This window comes from Geotrypetes seraphini, chromosome 2 (genome assembly GCF_902459505.1).
Source record: "Geotrypetes seraphini chromosome 2, aGeoSer1.1, whole genome shotgun sequence".
In the NCBI taxonomy this organism is placed as follows: domain Eukaryota; kingdom Metazoa; phylum Chordata; class Amphibia; order Gymnophiona; family Dermophiidae; genus Geotrypetes; species Geotrypetes seraphini.
This window is the reverse complement of record NC_047085.1, coordinates 171,830,540-171,846,148: the sequence shown is the minus strand read 5'-3', so window position 1 is coordinate 171,846,148 and position 15,609 is coordinate 171,830,540. Positions and strand designations below refer to the sequence as shown.

Here is a 15,609-nt window from a genome sequence, read left to right as displayed (position 1 = left end):
ATATATTCTAGAATCTGAAATCATGCTTTACAAAGTTTATAAAGGCTCTCCTTTACAAAGCCATGCCAATGATTTTTTGTTTATTTATTTAGTTTTCTTTACCATTCTCCCAAGGGAGCCCAGAAGAACGGTTTATATGAATTTATTCAGGTACTCAAGCATTTTTTCTTGTTTGTCCCAGTGGGCTCACAATCTATCTAATGTACCTGGGGCAATGGGGGGGGGGGATTAAGTGACTTGCCTAGGGTCACAAGGAGCAGTGTGGGTTTGAACCCACAACCTCAGGGTGCTGAGGCTGTAGCTTTAACTACTGTGCCACACTCTGACCACGGTGGTAAGAATTCCGAAGCTCATAGGAATTCTATGAATGTCAGAGTTCTTATTACTGTGGCTGGCGCTAAAATTGCTAGCGAGGCTTTGTAGAGGAGGGGGGGAAGGAAATGATAAAATTTGCATAGGCTTAAGTCAAAAGTGGCTCTTACAAACTTGAAAAATAGACAGAAACTATATTGGATGCTTTCTGTAATCTGATGTTTGTTTTTAACTTTAGTTTCTAGGCATTCTGTAGGCTTGGGTCTATAAAGTAAATGTTAAAATATTTTTGAAATAAAAGTTGACTAAATAGAAAAAAAACACTAGTATGCAAGCTTAACATACTGTATAATGTAGACCCACAAAAACCCCAAAAGAGGTTAAGCTAAACTGCAATACTAAACCTCTTTGAAATCAGAACAGAATTAAATAAAATGGAAAGAAAAGATTTCAGTAGTGCCAGCCAAAGAGCTGCTTAATTCAACTCACCATAGGCAAGTCAGACAGTCTTGTCACGAATCAGAAAAACCACCCATACAAAAATTCAAAGAGAACCATAGTATTGGAACAATTTATTTACAAAATATCAAAAATTCACTGAAAATATAAATTTCAAACAACAAAATCAAAATAGAAAAAAGCACTTAGCTGTCTATTTTGATTTTGTTGATTGAAATTTATATGATATTTTCAGTGAATTTTTTTATGTTTTGTAAATAAATTGTTCCAATGCTATGATTGAATTTTTTAATAGGATGTTTTTTTGATTCATGATGGGGAGTGCCTGACTTGCCTACGGTGAATTGAATTAAGCAACTTGATGTTGCCACTACCTAATTCATTTCCACCCATTTTATTTAATTCTTTTCTGATCTGAAAGAAGTTTGGTATTGCAGTTTAGCTTAACCTCTGTTTGGGAGGTAAAAGTTCAAACACAGAGAGTGGCTCAAATGTGTCATTGGTGAGTTGACATTAGCTGACAAGTTTGCATTTTGAAACCAGTTGAAGGATTAGCATGAAACTTACTAACAGGGCTCCTTTTACAAAGGTGTGCTAGCGTTTTTAGCGCACGCACTGGATTAGCGCGCGCTACCCGAAAAACTACTGCCTGCTCAAGAGGAGGTGGTAGCGGCTAGCGTGTGCGGCATTTTAGCATGCGCTATTCCGCGCGTTAAGGCCCTAACGCACCTTTGTAAAAGGAGCCCTAAGTTTTGCATAGAGTATTTAGTTGAGAAATGGGTCGTACAGACAGATGTTCACACTTTCCTATGCATTTTACAAATGACATTGCTGAATGCAGAGCTCTTTTAAAAATGTGCATGTATTCCCACATATCCTTATACATAAGTGTTGGCATGTCCAGTGGGAACAGCCATTTCAACAAGAAACAAATTCAGAAAAAAAGCAGGCATCGATTTTGCAACCTACTCTTGTAAATGTCAACCCATACACATACCACCTTTTCTACAAAACCCTAGCTAGCGGTTTCTAGCTCAGAGAGCCGCGCTGAATGGCCTGTGCTGCTCCCAACGCTCATTGAGTTCCTATGAGCGTCAGGAGCAGCGCGGCTCTCTACACTAAAAACCGCTGGCGCGGTTTGTAGAAGAGGGGGATAATGTCAACACATGTTACATTTTTATAAACTGGGTGTTCAAATTCAGCCAATTAAGAAGTCACGTAATATAACTCTTTATTGGGAATTTTCTTGGGAAGCAAATACACTAAAGTGAGAGGAATAACCTAGTGGCTAGAGCTGCTGTCTCAGCGCCCTGAGGTTGTGAGCTCAATCCCAGCCCACTCCCTGTGACTCTGGGCAAGTCAGTTAACCCTCCTCCATTGTCCCAGGTACCACCAGTTAGATTGTGAGCCTGTTCAGAAAGATAGGGAAAATGCTTAAGAGTACATGATTAGTATTCAATGTATTAAGAACCACTTTGGGTTAATCTCTTCTTGAAAAGGCAGTTAATAAATTCCAATAAATGAAGTAAGTAGTGAGCGCAATTGCTCCCTTATTTACTGGTCCAAACTACAGTTCCAGACAAGCAATTACCTCGTTCTGAATGTTCCAGTTTAGCACATGTAAAGCAAGACTTTTACAATGATCTCATTATGACGTCGTTTACATACCATTTCATAAATTGCAAATAACCAGCAGTTTTATTTATTTTGCAGGTAATATGTGATAAAATATTCCGTCGCTGGTTTTCGCCAAGCATTTTGGGTTCTTCAATTTCTTTCCCGCCTCAGTTACGGAAGACTGTCCACAGCTGTGCAGAATCAAAACAGACACATGTCGCTAGCAGAGCGGGACCATCAGCATTTCTCTCAGAGTTACATAACCTACTGCAAGTCAGTAGAAGAGCACTTCAGCAAGGCGATGACTAGCGCTGTTTTAATCAGGCTATAAGGAGGTTCTGATCCTTGCTATTAGTCTGTTTTATATTTGTTCAGTCTGTCACTGAATCGGTAGGTTTCATGTACTGGCCAAATGAGAGCCCTCCAGAATGTTTCACTGAATGCTATTGCCCTGTGCAGTGATGTTTTTATGTAGGCATTTTGCCTTGAATTTACTATGCCCTGACAGGGACCTGAGATCCTGTGAAAGTAGGGTTACCAGATTTCTACGTCGAAAAAAGAGGACACGTTGCCCACAGCCTCGCCCCATTCCACCCACAGCCCCAACCCCGGCTCCAAACAAACCTCATTTCTTCGGGGGCTGCGTCTGGAGGGCATCTGCACATGCGCAGATGCAACACGATGACATCACGGGCATGCTCAAGCGCAAATGTCCACTAGATATGGCCCCAAGCTCCCATTGGTTTTCCAAACCCAGTCCAAACACCCAGATTTCAGCTAATCCAGAACGCCGCGGCCAAGCTTATTTTCGCTAAAGGCAAGTTCGACCACGTCTCCCCACTCCTGTCCAAACTTCACTGGTTCCCAGTTCACTCCAGAGTCCTCTTTAAATGTGCCTGTTTAGCTTTCAAGATCCTACATGGCATCCTCCCTCTCGTTATCCCACTCTTCTGGAACTCCTCTAACCCTAATTCCACTAGATCCTCCCAAAAACTGAAACTATCATTCCCCTCTGCAAAAGGTATATCCCGCGTAGGAAAACTAGGAACATCCCTCCCCTTTAGAACCACAGAACTCTGGAACAACCTCACATCCCCACTCAGAATTTCAAGCTCCCTTCAATCCTTCCGCAAACACCTGAAAACTTGGCTCTTTTCAAAAATCTAACACCTCCCGCTCTTTGGTACCCTGTCCTTCTTTATCTTCCTAGCTCCTTTCCTATAACCCTTCATTGTAGCTTCTTTTCAACCTAACCCTGTAAACCGTGCCGAGCTCTACGCTTGTGGAGATGGCGCGGTATACAAACCTAAGGTTTAGTTTAGTTTAGACTGTTCCCTAAAAAGAGGACATGTCCGGGAAAATCTGAACGTCTGGTAACCCTAAGTATGATAAAAGCCTGACTGTAGCACAGAGCACTAAGACCAAGCTACTGTAAATTTCCTATACATGACATTATGGGGTTCATTTTCAAAAAAGAAAAATGTCCCAAAAGTGGTATAAAGGGTCAGATGAATGTTTTTCTTGCCAAACCTTCCAAATCGCTATTTTCAAAATCCATTTTGTTTGTCTGCAGTGCAGTCTCAAGGGGGTGTTGAAGGTATGTTTTGGGTGGGACTATGGTGGGCTTATGATTTCCATGTTGTTCTGCAATAATGGAGAAGACCATAATGTATGTTAGAGTTGGAAATTCAATTTTCTCGGTTGAAGGTGTGACATTATGGAACACATTGTCAGGTCAGTTGCGTTTATGTACGCCTAGAGATATCTTTAAGAAACTTTTGAAGACACAATTATTGGTTGATGCATTTATGTGAACGGATTGTGGATGATCGGTAGTTATGTAAGATCTGTGATATCTTTAGAATTTGGAGGATGGAATTGTTTGTTGATGGAATTATGTGAAGAATTATAAAACATAGACAGAAGTGTGGGTAGCAGCAGCTTTTTAGATATAACATTTATTGTTTTAAATATTTTGTATGTTGATTGTAAACTGTCTAGATTTTTAGGCGGAATATACATTTTTTAAATAAATAAATTGTAGAGTAGGTCCAGGGAACAATGTGAACGTTTGAGGCTAGACCTCTTTTCAGAATGGATAAGTGCCATAAAGTTGGCCAAACTAACCAGATGACCAATGGAGGGATGAAGGCATGACCCCACCTTACTCCCCCAGTGATCACTGGCCCCTCCCACCATCCAAAGATGTGGATGAAGTGCATACCTACCTGTTTCAGATGTTATGACCAGTCCTATTAGAGCAGCAAGGTGCAACATGTGATCCTTCCAAACTTCACCCTAATCCCACTGTACCTACATACCATATAGATGACACCTGCGGGCATAAGGGCTACTGGTGTGCTATACAGTTGGGTCCAGTAGGTTTTGGGTGGGTTTTGGAGGACTCACCATACAATATAAGGGGATTATGATGAGATATGTACCTGAGACCTTTCATGTGAAATTTACTGCAGTGCCCTCTAGGGTGCCCCACTGTTCTGCTGGGATGTCTGTGTGGCCTGTCTACTAAAAATGCTAGCCTTGCCTACATCCTAATGGCTTATTTTGTGTGCTTTTGGATGTTTTTTGTTTTTTTTAATAGTTCAAAAAGATAGACGCATTGAGGACAAACACATCAATGTATCGCAACCTTAACAGTCAAGATCAATGTGGTTATTAAAATTCTGCATGCTGTAAATTGCTGAATTTTTTTGTCAGATGAATAAATGTAAAAATAAAAACCTGAGGAATAATATCCAAATGCTTTACTTTTTTTCTATCCAATTCTGAAGGTCATATCTTCAAAGAAATACTAGCTGGAAACCTTCCAGAAAAACAAAAAAAATTGTGCATGTTCTACATCTAGAGCCATACAATAAAGACATTCAAATACCTCAATTGCAGTGATGTACCAAAGAGGGGGCAGTCCACCCAGGGTGCACAGCCAACACACCAGGTCTGGGACCTCCCACTTTACTCTGCCGCATGCTGCTTTCCCAAACCAGCAGCAGCGGCAGTAAACTTTTAATTCAGCAATTGCACGACCTTTCTGCACCTCTCCATAGCTGCTGGTCTGCCCCCTCTGATGTTACTTCCTTGTTCCAGAGTAGAGCAGTCAGCCGCGGGGAGGTGCAGGAAGATCCCGTGATGGCTGCATTTAAGTTTACTGTCGCTGCTGTTGGTTTGAGAAGCAAACAGAAACAGCGGGAAGCTGAGAGGGGAGGGTACTAGATGGCATTGGAGTGGAGGGAGAGAGAAGGGAGCAGGATACTTGAATGGAAGGGTGGTGGAGGGAGAGAGATAAAAGATGCTGATGAAATTGGGGTTGAGGGAGAGAGACAGAAGGGAGAAGGATACTGGATAGAATTGGGTTGGAAGGAGAGAGGGGCAGATGCTGATGGAAGTAGGGTGAAGGGAGTGAGAAGGGAAGTGGAGAGAGAGGAGGAGGCAGACATTGGATGTTAGTGGGGAGGGGAGAGGGAGAGCAGATGCTGGATGGAAGTGGAGAGGACAGAGAGGAGAAGATGCTAGATGGAAGAGGTAGAGAAAGGGCACATGACGGAAGGAGAGGATAAATAAAAAAGGGCACATGCTGGATGGGGGGGCGGGATAGAGTTAGTGAAATACTGGAGGGGGTGAGGGAAAGAGGTTGCAAGTGTAGGTAGACATAGTGAAAAGAGGGAAATTGAGGACTGGATAGTAAGAATTTAATCTCATGTTTCTGTGATGATGCATTGTACACAGAGTCTGCCTCTTGATGTTTCAGGTTAACTTTTGTCTACATATTTCTATTTTTAGTTTGTGATTACATATTCTCCTAGGACAAGCAGGCAGCAAATTCTCACATATGGGTGACGTCATCCATGAAGCTTGGTACAGACAGCATGAAAAGTTAACTGTCTCTTTAAGTTTTTAGAGACTTTGCGACTGCCCGCACCACGATAAAGTATAACACTAAAACTAGAAAAACAGAGATAGTAAAATATTTATTTTCTTTATCTAGAACCTTGGGCTTTGGCCTTGAGGTACTTTTCCCTTGGTGGGGTTTTCGTTCACCATTGAGTTTAATCTCGCTGATGATATTTTTTCCATGTTGAAACCTACGATGGGGTTTAAAAAGTGCTGTAGGTGCCAGAGACCTATTTTGATAATCTTTTGGGCCCTGATCACCAAATTGAATCTTGTGTTAAGTGTTCCACTTTGCAAAAGTGCTCCATTAAAGCCCGTCTAATTCAACAAGAGAAGCTATTTGGTTCTGCTATGGACATCAGAAGCCATCATCATTAAAAACTCGTACATCGGCATTGAAGCAGGAAATCTTCTAGCATCAGGGAATCAGGTTACCGAGACATCCTCTTCCCAGAAAGCGCCATAGGTCTCTACAGCATCGAGTCTCTTGATGCAGACCACACATCGATGCCATCAATCTAAGGATTTGCAGGTTGTCTCTCCTTCTAGGTTTGCATCCTTGTCCAGGTCATCCTCTCTGAGACAACCTGCTGCATCGATAATACTGATGGGTGAGCAGTGGCGTACTAAGGAGGGGCGGGGGAGGGAGGTCCGCCCTGGGTGTAAGCCCTGGGGGGGTGCTCCGGCATCCGTTCCCCCCCCCCCCCCCGCGATGTCCGGTTCTTCCCCTCTGGCCTCCCCGCACCATTAAGAGTACCGAAGCAGCCTGCAGCAAGATCGCGATGTCAGCAATTTTGCGCTGCTTCGTGCTGTCCTCCGCCGCGGTCCTGCCCCCTCCACTGAAATGAAATAATTTTTAAAACCCATTTGAAACTCTATATACCACTTCACTCAAATTTCTCACTTTTAAAACTTTATTTCTAATTGCTATTACTTCAGCAAAAAAAGTTAGCAAACTCCAGGCTTTAGTACATTACCATACATTTTTAAGTTTTTCCAACAATGTTGTCCTCTGAACACGTCCAAAATTTTAACTAAAAGTTGTAACATCTTTCCATCTCAATCAAAATATTATTCTACCATTTTTTCCCAAAACCTCATACTCTTCTAGCAAAACAGTCTTTACCTATTTTGGATAGCAAAAGAGCACTCCTCTACTATTTAAATTACCATATAAACTGACCCGAATATAAACTGAGGTAAACTTCCCCCCCCCTCAAAAAAAGGAGGAAAAAAGGTTGACTCAAATATAAACCGGGTTTAGGGGGGTTTGTTTAATATTCAAGTGCTTTGTCTTGCCCTGCCCTAACAGGCTCTGCACCCTGTTCCCTCTCCCTTGCTGCTCTGCATCCAGACCCATCACTTACTCACTCCCTCCCCACTCCTGCCAGTCTCTGCACCCAGCCCCCCTTCCTCCCTGTCAGGTTCTATACCCTTTTCCCCTCCCGACACCTTGCAGGCCTCTGCCAGGCCTTCCCACACCAGGTGGGAAGACCTGGTGGTCCAGTGGTGGGCGAGATGGACAGAAGGAATCCCTCCCACCTCCTGTCCCAGCTGATTCTAATTATTGTTAACTCCCTCCCACCTCCCCTGCGTACCTTTAGTTTCTTTGTAGTCCAGAGGTAAATTGTGGCAGGAGTGACTTTCCTTCACTCCTGCCTGTGCAGAACCGCTAGCTAATTGACTGCTGCTAGCAGCTCTGCCCATGCCCTTTAGTATCCCTGGTGGTCCAGCGGTAAATCGTGGCAGGAGCGATCTTTCTTTGCTCGTGCCCGTGTAGAGCTGCTAGCTCATTACTATATACTGCAGGATGACTTATTTAGCACTCAGCTAGTGCAAGAAACTTAGGTATCTGAACCAATCAAAGTCTTAGGCCTAAGGGAGGGGCATGAGGCAACTAAACAATCAGAATCTTAGGCGCATCCCAGGATGCACCGGGAAGAAGAAGACCCACCATTTAGAAGAAGCAGGCCTGCAGGCAGGAGGGAGTGGGCATCTGAATAAGGTACAGGTTGGGGGTGTGGGGAGGTCCAGGTGACCGAGGCAGGAAGGGATGGATATCTCTCCTGCCTATCTTCATGGGGAGGGTGTCCTGAATGGCTGAGGCAGGAGGGAGTGGGCATCTTTCTTGCCCTGCTAATTTTATTTTTCTTAAATTTGAGGGTGGGGGAGAGGGGCTGTCATCAGAGTGTTCCAGAATGACTTTTTTTAATGGGGACAGATATTGTGTGTGTGTAATACACAAATATCTGTGTCCATTTAAAAAAAACTGTGCTTTTTAAACAATAGACCTGTCGGAGATTTTGGAGCATTAAAAACTGGTGCTTCATTTTGGACATCATAATCATATGGATATTTATCAGAGTGCTCATAATAATAGTGATGAGCTCGTAATCCATTTACCTATAATTATCGGAGGCTGCTACAAACCACAGAAAAGACCATGTTTAGCCATTTTGGGCATCTATAGCTGAAATACTTTAACACTAAACCGTTTAAAACTGGTTTGAGTTGATCGTTAAAGGCATGGTAAACCTATGGGCCTCAGAGTCAGGATTCAATGTTCAGAAGGGCTTACCTGGGTAGGAGTGGCTCCAACTGGATAAGTCCTACTCATTACTCAATGTGTCCACATCCTTTTACCACAGATGTTTTGCAGGTATTAGGGCTTTGATCATGAATTTGACTCTTCTTGTGTCAATAACCTTCCAGTATTGGTCTAATGGGTATTAGTTTTTGCTCCCATTAAATGCTTGTGACCGAATTGAAGGAGCTTCAGATGTTATAGAGTAGACTCTGATACTCTTCAAGTTTCAAGTTCAAGTTTATTAGGATTCTTGATTAATCGCTTAATCAGACTTCTAAGTGATGTACAAATTAAAATTTTCATTTTTAGGTAACAATACAGTAAATAAAAAAAAGACAAAATTACGCTCAATTTACATATTCATAACATTAGGTAAGGGGGAAAGAAATACAAATCTTAAAGTAAAGAGAGAACATTAAGGGAAAATACAAGAGGGTAACAAAATAAATATGATACAAATAGCATGGGGTTAGCTGGATAATAAAATTAGTTTGCAAAGGCATCCTTGAAGAGGAATGTTTTTAAGTTACTTTTAAATTTTCCAAGTTCCTTCTCTTCTCTTAAAAATATAGGGAGGGCATTCCAAATCTGTGGCGCAGTAACTGAAAAAATAAATTGTCGTCTTGTATTTATAATTTTTAATGAAGGGATAGACAGTAGGTTTTGTTCATTAGATCTTCATTAGAAGCCTTGGCCAACGCAGAAGACATCGACATCATTGGAATCTCTGAAACATGGTGGAATGAGGAAAGCAAATGGGATACAGCACTACCAGGATACAAGCTCTATCGCCAGGACAGAACAGGACAAAAAGGAGGTGGAATAGCCCTATACATAAAAGAAGGCATACAATCCACACAAATGGACACAGCAGAGACGGCCAGCAAGCCGGAATCTCTATGGGTTAAAATACCGGGAAGGAAAGGGCCTGAAATAAAGATGGGCCTATTTTATCGCCCACCGGGGCAAACCAGAGATATCGATGAGGAAATGGAAGCCGAGATGAAGCGTGAATGCAAAAGCGGCAACACGGTTATTATGTGAGACTTCAACTACCCTGGGATAGACTGGAGGCTTGGAAGCTCGAAATGCGCTAGGGAGACAAAATTCCTGGAAGCTACACAGGATTGTTTCATGGAACAGCTTGTTAGAGAACCGACGAGAGGAAATGCCACTCTGGATCTAATCCTAAATGGGTTAAGGGGACCTGCAAAGGAAGTAGAAGTAGTGGGACCGTTGGGAAACAGCGATCATAATATGATCAAGTTCAAGGTTGAGGTAGGAGTGTCAAAAGGCAAGAGATCCATTGCGACAACTTTTAACTTCAGGAAAGGAAACTACGAAGCAATGAGGGAATTGGTAAGGAAGAAACTTAGGAACACTTCCAAAACATGGCTAACGGTAAATCATGCCTGGTCCTTCTTCAGGGACATGGTGAGCGAGGCGCAAAATCTGTATATCCCCAGATTCAGGAAGGGGTGTAAAAAGAATCGAACAAAAGACCCGGCGTGGATAACCAAAACAGTGAAGGAAGCGATAGGCAATAAGAAAAAATCATTCAAGAAATGGAAAAAGGACAAAACTGAGGGGAACTGGAAAGAGCACAAGAAGCATCAAAAAGAATGTCATCGTGAGGTTCGGAAAGCCAAAAGAGAGTATGAAGAGAGGCTAGCCAGGGAAGCAAGAAATTTCAAACCATTCTTCAGATATGTTAAAGGGAAGCAGCCAGCTAGAGAGGAAGTGGGACCGCTGGACGACGGAGACAGGAAGGGAGTGGTGAAGGAGGAGAAGGTAGTGGCAGAAAGGCTTAACATGTTCTTCTCGTCTGTATTTACAAACGAAAACACGTCCAACATACCGTAACCTGAGCAATTCTTCAACGGAAGTCAGGCAGAAAAATTAACATCCATAGAAGTGAGCCTTGAGGACGTTCGTAGGCAGATAGAAAAACTAAAAACTGACAAATCCCCGGGTCCGGATGGCATATATCCAAGGGTTCTGAAGGAATTAAAGGAGGAGATAGCGGAACTACTGCAGCAAATTTGCAACTTATCCCTGAAAACAGGCGAGATCCCGGAAGATTGGAAGATAGCCAACGTTACGCCCATCTTTAAAAAGGGATCAAGAGGTGACCCGGGAAACTACAGGCCGGTGAGCCTGACTTCGGTTCCGGGGAAAATGGCAGAAGCACTGATAAAAGAAAACATCGATCAACATTTTGAAAAACATGAACTTCTGATAACAAGCCAGCATGGTTTCTGCAAGGGAAGATCGTGCCTAACGAACTTATTGCACTTCTTCGAAGGGATCAACAAACGGATGGACAAAGGAGACCCCATAGACATCATATATCTAGATTTCCAAAAAGCCTTTGACAAGTTGTCCCATGAACGTCTACTCCGGAAACTGAAGAACCATGGGGTGGAAGGAGACGTACATAGATGGATCAGAAACTGGTTGGAGGGTAGAAAACAAAGGGTAGGAGTGAAGGGTCACTACTCCGACTGGAGGAGGGTCACGAGTGGTGTCCCGCAGGGCTCGGTGCTCGGGCCGCTGCTATTTAATATCTTCATAAATGATCTAGAAACAGGAACGAAGTGCGAGATAATAAAATTTGCGGACGACACCAAACTATTTAATGGAGCTCGGACTACAGAGGACTGCGAAAAGTTGCAAATGGACTTGAACAAATTAGAAGAATGGGCGGCGAAATGGCAGATGAAGTTCAACATTGAAAAATGTAAAGTATTACATGTGGGGAGCAGAAACTCGAGGTACAACTATACAATGGGAGGGATGTTATTGAATAAGAGTACCCAGGAAAGGGACTTGGGGGTAATGGTGGACATGACAATGAAGCCGTCGGCACAGTGTGCAGCGGCCGCTAAGAGAGCGAATAGAATGCTTGATATAATCAAAAAGGGTATTACAGCCAGAACGAAAGAAGTTATCCTGCCGTTGTATCGGGCGATGGTACGCCCGCATTTGGAGTACTGCGTCCAATATTGGTCGCCGTATTTAAGAAGGATATGGCGTTAGTCGAGAGGGTTCAAAGGAGAGCAACACGTCTGATAATAGGTATGGAAAACCTGTCATATTCTGAGAGATTGGAGAAGCTGGGTCTCTTTTCCCTGGAGAAGAGGAGACTTAGAGGGGATATGATAGAGACTTACAAGATCATGAAGGGCATAGAGAGAGTAGAGAGGGACAGATTCTTCGAACTTTCGAAAAATAAGAGAACAAGAGGGCATTCGGAAAAGTTGAAAGGGGACAGATTCAAAACAAATGCTAGGAAGTTCTTCTTTACCCAACGTGTGGTGGACACCTGGAATGCGCTTCCAGAGGACGTTATAAGGCAGAGTACGGTACTGGGGTTCAAGAAAGGATTGGACAAATTCCTACTGGAAATGGGGATAGAGGGGTATAGATAGAAGATTACTGCACAGGTCCTGGACCTGTTGGGCCGCCGCGTGAGCGGACTGCTGGGTACGATGGACCTCGGGTCTGACCCAGCAGAGGCATTTCTTATGTTCTTATGTTCTAGATCTTAAGTTTCTTCTTGTAGAATATGGAATTAGTAGTTTAAATAAGAAAGCAGGAGTCTTATTATAAATGGTTTTGAAGGTAATTATACAAAGTTTATATGTTATTCTATGAATGACTGGAAGCCAGTGGGCTTTTTTAAGTAGAGGTGTTACATGATCAAACTTTCCTGATTTAGTTATAAGTTTAATTGAAGCATTTTGTATAATTTGTAGATGTTTTATTTCATGTAAGGCAATTCCTTTAAAAAGGGAATTGCAATAATCGATTTTAGACATCACCAAAGAGTGAATAAGAATATTAAGTGATTTGGGACATAGAAATTTAGAAATAGATCAAATTTTCCGTAGTCTGTAAAAGGTAGTTTTAACAATGTTACTAATATGATCGTGAAAATTTAGTTTGTTATCGAAAATCACCCCTAAGATTTTAATATTATTAACTGATTGTAAGGGGATTTTTTGAATAGAGATTGGAGTAACAAGGGGAAAACTATCTTTCCATGGAAAAAGCATAACATTTGTTTTTTTAATGTTTAGAGCCAATCTGTTTGTATCCAGCCAGTGATAAATTTGGTCAAGTTTTTCATTAATCTCTGAGATTTCAGCAGTATTATTATTATTTAATGGATGTAGTAGCTGGATATCATCTGCATAGGCAAAAACTTGAAAGCCTACAGATTGGCATAAAGTCATTAGTTGGGCAAGAAAAATATTGAAAAGTAAAGGTGAAAGAATAGATCCTTGGGGGACCCCGTGTGCAATTTGTGTCGGTTTGGAGATAGAGTCCTTGAATAGAACAGAAGAGGTGCGGTCAGTGAAATATGATGTAAACCAAGCAAGGACTTGATCTGTAACCCCAATAGATTGGAGTCTGTTAAGAAGAAGTTGGTGATCAATCGTATCAAACGCTGCTGAAAGATCAATAGATATTTCTTCTAGTAGTCAAGCTCACAAGTGACAAGGGCATAGGTAACAGCTGTCAAATGTATTCTAGAAAGGTATTTATGTGGTTGTCTAATATTTCACAGATTACTGAGGAAAATTTGACCTTCACAGACATAACTTAGGGGTCCTTTTACTAAAGAACATCAAGCTCTGACATGTGACTTTAAAAACATTTTGCAGTAATTTCCCTGTTTCCACATACTAAGTATGTATTTATTTTTACGCAATATTTTTCTAGTGGGGCATGTCATGTTCTTGCACTATCTGGCTAGTGTGTTCTGATTAGCAAATGGCTACTGTATCTGTATTCCCATGTTTCTCCATAATCATGACTAGGGATACTATGTTCTCCAGAATTTCTGAGAATCAGTAACAGAATGCTTCTTTTTACCCCGGCAGCAAAAGTGTAAAAAAGAATGATATCACAATTCAATAATGTGCATGCCTAGTTCCAGTACCAAGTCAATGTCTTCAAGTTTACAAAGCAATGTTTTACATTTCAAGATGAGGCCTGAAGCACTTGGTGGAGCTCAATTAAGACAGACTTGCTGAGGTGTGGGAACTCACATGTGCAACACTGTTTAGGTATGTGGGTGCATGTTTAAAAGTGCTATCATTTTTTTCCATTAAATCTATTTCAGTCATCTTAACTTTAAAAAGTATTTCTATATTTTATATTTCATGTTAGATATATTGAGAAGACTGCATGACCAAATTAAATTCTTGGACAGTGAAGGAGATTTTAAGCAGCTGATGGTCCTCAAATGTGTGGATGTCAGCATTGAAAAGTGAGGCAAAAAAAGCACAATGGACCTCAAGAGTGGGTTGGCATCAAATACCTTATGGAGAGAACTGATATGGGTTATGTTTTGTTGGAATGCCTATATCAGGGGTCATCATTAATCTAATATAATAAAGAGCTAGCCGCGCATGCGCACTTCTATTTGCGTGTTCCGTGCGCTGTAGGTCTGTGGCCGAAGGAGTGCACATGCGCGAGTCCCCGTATGCGCCAGTTAGCTGCATTGGGCGACAGGAGCGGCTGTGGCAGCTGTGGCCGCTGCCGCTCCTGTTCACAGCTGCCTGCACGTCGCAGACTCCCCCCCTCCCGCAACAACCGCTACCGCTCCTGTTCTTCCCCCTCCCTCCAATAACCGCTGCCATTCCTATTTAAAACGGCCTGCTGAGGTTCGCGGCCGGCTGTAGCGAACCTCGCAGGCCGCTCTACACATGGTAGCACGTTCCCTCTGACGCGATCGCGTCAGAGGGAACATGCTACTGAGGTGAACAGCGGCCTGCGAGGTTCGCTACAGATGGCCGCGAACCTCAGCAGGCCGTTTTAAATAGAAATGGCAGGCAAGACCCCCCCCTTCCCCGCCTCACCAAGGCCCCGGCGGTCGCTGGCTGTGCGGACGTGGTTCCTGAGTTTTCGCCTCCCTGGTATAAGATTAAATCCCGATCGCGCGGCTCCAACCCAGAAAGAAAAACAGGCACTGGCAGTCCCGGTCCCAGGCGGCAATGCAGTTTCTCCGTCTCCTCCCTGCTCCTCCTCACACACAACCACAATCAGTCACAGCGTTCCGTCCGAACGAACAAGCGGTCGGCTGTGCGCCGGCCTGCCAGCGTGCACCTGCGCAAGAGTGAGAACCAACGAGCACGTGCTCCCTTGCCCTCTGCGCGAGACGGTAAGCCCACGAACACATGCCAGCCCGCCAGCAGCAGCCACTTAGTTGGCTCTCAAACTGGTCAGGCGCTGAAGAAAGCTGGCAAAGAAGTGACCCTGGAAGGTAGGACTGTCTATTGGCTTTGCAAAATAAGATTTTGCAAGGGAAGGGGGTATAATGATGGACAGGGAAAAGCCAAGCCTGCAAATTAAAAATGGGCAAGAACTGCATGTATATATATATAGAGAGAGAGAGAGAGAGAAAAAAAAAAGTTGACAGGTAGCAGGATACAGATGTTTCAGGCTTGGTAAATAAGGGGAGCAGTGAAGGGGTGGTGGTGGACACAGGGGAGGTAAAAGGAAGGGAGAATGGACAGGGGGAGCAGGCAAGGGGTGGTGGTGGACAGCCGAGGAAAAAGAAAGACAGAAATACAGAAACAGGCTAAGGAGAGAGAGAGAGATAGAAATAAAGACAGACACACACACATATATTCTAGCACCCGTTAATGTAACGGGCTATAAGACTAGTGGTAATATAATCTGTTAATATCCTCTGACCTTTCAAGCTCAGCAGG

The 15,609-nt window shown here is 43.0% G+C and overlaps 1 protein-coding gene across 2 annotated transcripts in view; it reads left to right on the top strand.

Annotated features, from left to right (window-relative positions):
- Nucleotides 1-3,278, top strand: part of DIPK1C (divergent protein kinase domain 1C) — a 73,913-nt gene extending 70,635 nt beyond the window's left edge. For both annotated transcript variants that reach the window (XM_033930024.1, XM_033930025.1), the window contains exon 4: nucleotides 2,485-3,278. In XM_033930024.1, the coding sequence (XP_033785915.1) occupies nucleotides 2,485-2,697 (213 nt within the window). In that variant the 3' untranslated portion in view covers nucleotides 2,698-3,278. The remainder of the gene's footprint in view (nucleotides 1-2,484) is intronic.
- The last annotated feature ends 12,331 nt before the right edge of the window (nucleotides 3,279-15,609 follow it).